The sequence below is a fragment of the Lasioglossum baleicum genome, chromosome 5, assembly GCF_051020765.1.
Source record: "Lasioglossum baleicum chromosome 5, iyLasBale1, whole genome shotgun sequence".
NCBI classification, from domain to species: domain Eukaryota; kingdom Metazoa; phylum Arthropoda; class Insecta; order Hymenoptera; family Halictidae; genus Lasioglossum; species Lasioglossum baleicum.
This window is the reverse complement of record NC_134933.1, coordinates 3,208,429-3,216,761: the sequence shown is the minus strand read 5'-3', so window position 1 is coordinate 3,216,761 and position 8,333 is coordinate 3,208,429. Positions and strand designations below refer to the sequence as shown.

Below are 8,333 nucleotides of genomic sequence, written 5' to 3'. Positions count from 1 at the left end.
TTCATATTGTTACTTTCAACGTTGATTTGAGAAGTAAAAGTGTCAATTTTAATTTCTACAGACATGTGTGTTGATGTAAGAAATAGTATTAAATGCCTACTCCATGTTTGGTTTTTTGACTTTTGCACTCCTAAATCGGCCGTTTTGACCACTGTGCGCCACCCTCTAAAGTTGTGTCATTAGTTAAGAAAATAATTCTTGCAAAAGACGAAGTTAACCGGATAAGAGGAAGATGTACCAAATACGCGTTAAAGTTGCGATAAATATGAAATTTTATGTGACTGGGGATATACAATGTGAGATATTAACATTCTTCTTCTGCAAAAATATTTATGATATGTAGTACCACAATACAGGGTGAGTCCGAAGAAACAGATCACCTAAATATCTCCGTTACTTTTCGTTGGATAAAAAAACTTCTTCGGACAAAGTTACACTGTGTGAAGGGCCACATGTAACGGTGTAGGAGAAAAAATTTTCAAGGTCATTTTTTAATGAGATTTCAAGGTCATCGATGTTTTCTAAATGGAATGATATATCTTCGTTATCGCAATGTTGTAGCTGACAAAATAACGAATTCATACGTGTAACACAATATGACCTACAAATGACCCAGAAAAATGGAATAAATAAAATTCAACGTGTAAGATTCATTTGCTTTATTTCTGTTACGCAAAATGTTCAAAAATATTCCCTTGAGGGGAAATTCCTTCAATATCCGGATATGGGAGGTTCCTGAAATCATTCGAAGCAACATTTTCCTTTGCGAAAATGGCGTCCGCGGCTTTGTTAAGGAGTTATTAACGAAAAACACGGACCAATCTGAGCGCGACCTACACGCGTGTTGGCACAGTCGGCCAATTGACAGTTGGCGCGCCGAGCCGACTGTGCCAACACGCGTCTAGGTCGCGCTCAGATTGGTCCGTGTTTTTCGTTAATAACTCCTTAACAAAGCCGCGGACGCCATTTTTGCAAAGGAAAATGTTACTTCAATTGATTTCAGGAACCTCCCATTTCCGAATATTGAAGGAATTTTGAGACACGCTGTAGAGATAATTTTCTTACATTTAATTCAATCAATTTAAGTGGAAAAGAATTAAATGATGACTACCAGCCATCATACGGCTTCGTAAGAGGCTCAATTAGTTAGAAATACGTAAGACGACTGCTGTGTCGCATGGCAGTTGCAATGGTAGAGGACTGGGTTTAAAAATTCGTAAAAGAAGATTGACTGAGTGATTGATACGTGAGAATTTGTGGCTGCCATGAATAGTCGAAAGCTCTATTAAGCTTCTAATGTTTTAACAAAATTACAAGAGTATATTTATTCTGTAGAATTTGTTCAAGAAATTTTTTTGTGCACGATTAGCTATGTTTGCTCAATGTTTTTATGGAGAGTAGAGGAATTTATAAAGCACGAGACGATAGGAAACGATAAAGACTGCTGAAATAATTTACTTCCAGTAAAACGTTTAAAAGATTACAATGGGATTATTGTCTTCCGAGGAACATAATACAGGAAATTTGTTCCGATTACAATTTGCTTTGGACCGTTATTGCAGTACTTTATCTAAACTCGATCTTCTTATAGCACCCAATTAACCCTTGTGTGGGCGATCATGTACCCAGGTACCCATTAACTATATTTCCTTTCGCACATTAAAGTTGTGTCGTTAAACGGATTTTATCGCGAAACTGGTTTCAGTGTCTATTACGTGGACACTATTGCATATCGACACATACAGTTTCCAAATACAAAATCTCAAATCTTCCAACTTTGCTATTATTTTTACATTTCCGTTGCCCACACGATTATTAAACAGTCTCCAATTTAAATTAATTACCAAGAGTAGAATGGCTAGATCATACTTCTGAGATCCTGAGTCAAAATGGACTCGGATACGGTCAGTCAAGGGTGAACATAAAACAGCATCCTTCATAAATAGACTACGGATTTTTTGAATTTATGACAAAAATGGGCACGTGCAATTTAAAGCAGTGGACGAATTACGAAGATTTAAGGACATCAGTGCATTAATTTCAGCTTAATGAGAGACAATTAAAAGAAAAGAAAATTTTCTATTTGCCTCCTGTGTCTTGCAATGAATGCAAACATTTTTTATTTTGCATAAAGATCCGCAGTCTATTCATAAATAATTAAACGAGTCAATGTTGGTCTCAAACAGAGGTGGGCATTATTGGGCAAAAAAATATTTGAAACACTATTTAATATGTTAGATTTTATTTTGCTTAAAGAAAATAGTATTTTATTTGAATAATCTGAACCTCGAAATAAAATATTTCTATTTGAACAACTGAACCTCGAAATAAAATACTTCTATTTATCTAAACAATCTGAACCTCAAAATAAAATATTTCTATTTTAACAATTTCATCCACAAAATAAAATATTTCCATTTTAATCCTGTGAAACACAAAGTAAAATATTTCTATTTTAATATTCTGAAACACAAATTAAAATACTTCTATTTTAATAATCTGAAACACAAAATAGAATATTTTATTTCTTGCATCGTTATACCCAATACTTTTAGAAATCGCATTACTTCTTTAATATTTCTTATTTTAGCAATAATTTAAAGAAGAAATGGTACTTACTATAAGAAACTATATCATTTGCCACATTTTCATTTTATTTTTCCGTTTGATTGCTGCTATTACTGCGTATATCCACTTCAGTTCACAGCATGTGCCTACTGAGGTTTCTTGATAAACATACAGTGTATCTTATCACCAGGAAACTATTTATACTCGGAAATCTATTGAATGCGAACCATTATTTTGAGCAATAATATTTAAAATTGAAATTGAAAATAAAGACAAAGTCCAAATATTTTCAATATTCTTAAAATAAAATGCTATTTTCAAAAATTACTGCAACAAATAAAATATTTTATTTTCAAAAATTACTGCAAAAAATAAAATATTTTATTTTCAAAAATTACTGCATCAAATAAAATATTTTATTTTCAAAGTTGTACAGACACTGTAAAATAAATGGGATTATTTACTATTTACTATTTCAAATACTATTTTCCCCAGCTCTGGTCTCAAAGAAGTGGATTAACACTATTCCTTGCAAAGTGTGTCGAAAAACAAAAATTTTCAATACAAATTAATTGAGAAATTATCGAGCAGAAAAGGTGATGAGTCTACATAAAAAAATAAGTTGAAATAGGTGTACATAAAGCCACCGTAGAAATAGTGTAAAAGAATATGTAAAACGTAATTGAGACCTAAAAACTTGCACGGCTCTATCAAGATCATGGCTTGCATAAAATCATCCCCTCGTTGATAACGCTTCAGGCTAACAGTACAATTAGTTTAAGAGTTAACGTTAGGTGCGCTTCATTCTCTGATGATAAGGAAAATATAAAAGTGAGTCTAATAAGTCTACGTATCATGGTAACGTTTGCATTAACACGGTTTCGCCATAACACGGTCCGAATTAACCATGTGATAGTAAAGTAGAGTGTCGATCCCCGAAAAAGTTAGTATCTAACCGGGACCAAGTAAAAGCATGCTGTCCGTCTAGACACGTGGTAGTCAAAATATCCTCGTCCAGGGCGTAAGGGTAGAACAGGCGTGGGTGCAGAGAGTCGCGATGTCGGCGCGTCGTTTAAAGGGCCGATGGTCCATCGCGAGTCCACGGTGTCTGTTCGATAAATGGAGACGATCAGACATATCCCGATCACCCGGTATATGTCGGATTCGTAACGCTGAGTCGTAGAGTCGGCTCTGCGATATCGAGCGGGAGGCCCGGCGAGGGTTGCGCAGCCGCGTGCTCTCCATCACTCACACAGCTTTATCCTCTCCAGGAAGCTTGCACACATTGGAAGGTTGGTCTTTTGGTGTGCAGTTTCTGCTACCACCTCCAACGGTGTGCCACCACCAGGTGTCCAGGTGACTGTCAGGGTGGGGCGGAATTTTGCGAGCGGGACGAAGAGGAAAGTAGGGTGTCGCTTGTCATAGAGCGAAACGGGAGATAGGGAGGGTGGCTGGTTGTTGGTCGGTGGCGGTGAAAGGGGTCAGGGTGGCGTTGTTAGAAGGAGTGAGGAGAGATGCAGCTAGAAAGAGACAAGAGACTTGTCGGAGAAAAGAGATGGTCGAGTCGCGGGAAAGAGAGAAATTGACTCGTGGGGTTGAAAAGGTGAGGGGCCGTCTTGTCGAAGAAGAGGGATAAGCTACGGAGGGGTGAGAGAGAGAGAGAGAGAGAGAGAGAGAGAGGGTTGGTCAGGGTGTGGAGTACGTGGGGTTTAGAGCGAGATGGCACCAGTGACGCTATCCTGTCGTGGTTCGGTTTGGGGGTGAAAGAAAGACGACGACGTTGCTCGAGGGTGAAGCGAGAGGGTGCCTCGCGATGAAGAGGAACGAAACGAATAGCATGGGGCCGGGGGGAGGACGAGGTGGAGAAGGAGTACGAGGATGAGACGGTGGAGAAGAAGCAGGAGGAGCAGGACAGAGGACACCCAATGTCGGTGAAGAAAACGGAAGAAGCTGATGCGAGGAACAAACGTCGGAGGGAAGGAGGAATCGAAAAGAGAGGGTGTGCGTGTCACCGCGTGGAATGGAAGAGATCACACGAGAGGGGGTCGAAGAGGAACACGATGGGGAGTGGGGAAGGAAGACGGGGAAGTAACGGAGAAGGTGGGCATAGAGGGGCGAGAGGGAGAGAGAGAGAGAGTGCGAGAGAGAGAGGAGAGCGAGAGGAACGGAACAGGGTTGTTCCAGTGTGCAGCGGGCGGGCATCGCGGCGGGGGCGCCGTTCTGCTGCTCCTGTATATCCATCTAGGGTTATATGCACCATCCACCGCATCCTAGCGACCACGACGACGACGACGACGACGACGACGACGACGAGGACGAGGACGAGGACGAGGACGACGACGAAGACCAGAACTGTGTGCATGACACCGTCGTGAAGTTGAGGAACACGACGGTTACACGAGATCGTCTCGCGCGGCCGCGAACAGTGAAACACGACCGACAAAGATCGCGAACGGTGTCGCGAACGGAACGTTGACGATCGTCGGTAGTTAGAGACCGTGGTTGCGCGGCGGGAACCGTTGTTATTTGCAATTTTACATTCGGATTTTCCGGAAGTGTCGTTTCGAAACAGTGACATTGTTGCGGATCCGGTTCCAATTGGAGTGGAACCGCGGCGGACAGGAGAGAAAATAGACACAGAGACTGCGCGAGGACAACGCTCGAGGACGAGACGAGGTGGACTCTCGATAGAGGTTTATCGGCTAGTGTGTAACAAAATCAGACAAAGACAAAGAAGGAAGTAGAGAATAGAGTGGGAGAAGGGAATGGGAAGAGTCGAGACGGAGGAGAACCCCGTGGGTTCAGAGAGTCGTTCAGAGTGTGTCGGGTAGGGTAGTAGATAGACGACGACGAAAGAGAGGAGGAGGAGGAAGAGGAGGTAAAGGAGTAAGAAGAAGGGTTCGGAATAATAGGGGGGGAAAGAAAAGCGGCGTAAAGGTAGATCCACTCGTCGGAGGGAACCATCGAAGGTGGAGGAGCATGCGAGAGCAGCTCCTCGGTGTTCCAACATGACCCAGCCTTAGTAGGGTACCTCTGCTGGCGTACACCCTCCGCGCCGCGACACGATACGACACGCAGAAGGAGGTGTAGGAGGAGGAGGAGGCGGTGGTGGTGGTGGTGGTGGAGAAAAAGGAGGAAACGGCGACGGAGGCCAGAGAGGAATCGGAGGAGGAGGAGGAGGAGGGGGAGGAGGAGGGGGAGGAAGTGGAGGTGGAGGAGGACGGAGAAGAAGAAGACGAAGGAGGAGAAGGAGGTGGAGGAGAACGGAGGACTCGCTAACGACGGCGAACGTCCTCGAGGGTGCGATACACCAGCACAAGCACCAGCAACACCGACGACGACGACGATGATCGTGGCCGGTGGCGAACGGGGTACATGTTGGAGGAGAAGGAGGCGGCTGGGAGCCGCGGTACTGGTCTCAGCCCTGCTGGCCCTGACGATGGGCCCCGCCGGCTCCGCAGGACACAGGCCGTCCCCGAACAACCCTGTCATCCTTCAGGGCACCAGCTCGACAGCTACGCCCTGGCCAGTGGCCTACGGGCCCAACGGCTCGGTGTCGTCCGGCGAGACGGACCCTAATGAGGTCGACGGTTACAACGCTACCGTCCACCATCATCATCACAAGAAGGTCGGCGGCAACATGACCGAGGAGAAAGCGCCACTCTTCCCGGTGGATCTGTTCTCCCTCGAAGAGAGGCGTCGCGGCGCCGTAATCCTGCATGTAATGGGCGTTGTGTACATGTTCGTTGCACTGGCGATCGTCTGTGACGAGTTCTTTGTGCCGTCGTTGGACGTGATCATCGAAAAACTGGAGATCGCGGACGACGTGGCCGGTGCCACGTTCATGGCGGCCGGCGGCTCGGCCCCGGAACTGTTCACATCGATCATCGGCGTGTTCGTGTCGTTCGACGATGTCGGTATCGGCACCATCGTCGGATCCGCCGTCTTCAATATCCTGTTCGTGATCGGCATGTGCGCTATATTCTCGCGTACGGTGCTGTCCCTCACATGGTGGCCCCTGTTCCGCGATTGCACCTTTTACAGCGCCAGCCTGCTTACCCTGATCTACTTCTTCCGTGATAATTACATTCACTGGTATGAAGCTCTCGTGCTGTTCATGTTCTATTTGGCGTACGTGAGCTTCATGAAGTGGAACCAGCCGATGGAGAAGCTCGCCAAGAGACTGATTTACAGGAACAAGGTGACTCGGGTCAGGTCCACCGATCAGCTGATGCCCTCGGTATGTAACACGCGTCGCCGTTACCGATCCCCAGTACGATCACCCCTCGCACGCACACCATCACATACTAGGGATCGTGTCTCCGCGAATCATGCGAATCTCCATATGCATTCTTCGACGCTGAAACACGAAAACGCAATCGCATCTTCGAAACTCCCTGCTATAGGTTGTGATCATGTTCGTGTGGGTCACCCTGTCGAAAAATATGAAAGTAAATCTGCATTCTTGCAGACAAATCCTTTTATATCCTTCGAAAATGAAACACAGAAACATAATTACCTGTTTTACTCTTCCATGTTTCTGTAGACTGTGATCATGTTTCGCTATCTCACACTGTCGAAAGATATTAAAGGAAGTTTTCAATTATTTGTGGAATGAGCTAATAGCATCGCCACGTTGCGTTGTTTCTTCTTGACAATTTCAACCCAAAAAGAGAATGAAGAACATAATCACCAAAGAAATAATATGCTAGCTTGGGAACGTTTATCATTCAGTCAAAGACGATGCAAAACGAACGAAAATCTCTGCATCGACAAAATGTTGCCACACTGTCCATCTGTAGTAACTAGTAACTATGCATTTGGAAAAATAATTACAAAAGCAACGAGAAGTCCATTGATAAGTGTTCGACGTTCGTCCATTGACATTATGTCACAATTTAGGAACGATCTCAATGCCACAACCATAAGAAATGCATCGCACTCTGCTAGTTCATAGGACAGCAGACGGAAAGCCATTAACTCTGACAAGCACCTGCATATCTTACTCAAGACATTTTAAAATTCCGGGAAGTTTAATATTAAATGGATTTTAATGAAGATCTAATTCGGTTTGGGATCGAACGGATTGCATAACGGAGTACGCGAACTTTTCTCCAACTTTTTCCGACTATCGCTGACAAATTTAACTTAACAATCCACGATCCAACCATTACGATAAGAAGGCTAAGAATCGATGAACCTGTCACGATTAAAATTATTTATGTAGGTTTAGGGCCAATATTTTCGATGTCGACACGATGCAAAGTTAATACCAAGACTTTCCTGCTTCTCACGTTACAATCTGATAAATGATCCACGTGTCCTCGGAATAAATGATTTCTCTAGATCTCGACACGATGCCAAATGCACTGTTACTACAAAAACATTGACATACAGTGACTCAAACAATTGATCAAATGTTTAATTTTGTTTAAATTTTTATTTAATTGAACACATGTTAATAAGATATGTAACAAAATATTTTATTATAATACATACATAGTTTTCGTAGTTCATATAATACAGAATTAACTTAAATATGTTACACTTTTTAAACAAAGTTAAATGAAATTAACAAATTATGAAATGATCAAATTTTTGAATTTGAAAAAATGAAATATTAGTACTTAGTATACTTACCTTTCGCTATCTACTAAACTTTTACACTGTTCAGCCTTAATATATTTTCAAGCGGTTTTAACTTCTGATCACAATTCAATAATACTTCTTGAATTGTGATCGAAGTCGACAACTGTTCTTGTTAG

General features: G+C 43.0%; 1 protein-coding gene across 6 annotated transcripts in view; it reads left to right on the top strand.

The window, feature by feature from the left end:
- Positions 1-4,309: 4,309 nt before the first annotated feature.
- Positions 4,310-8,333, top strand: part of Nckx30c (solute carrier family 24 member Nckx30C) — a 224,846-nt gene continuing 220,822 nt past the window's right edge. For 3 of the 6 annotated variants that reach the window (XM_076423863.1, XM_076423862.1, XM_076423861.1), the window contains exon 1: positions 4,310-6,808. In XM_076423863.1, coding sequence (XP_076279978.1) covers positions 5,915-6,808 — 894 coding nt within the window. In that variant the 5' untranslated portion in view covers positions 4,310-5,914. The remainder of the gene's footprint in view (positions 6,809-8,333) is intronic. The other 3 variants (XM_076423860.1, XM_076423858.1, XM_076423859.1) reach the window with 2 other exon arrangements.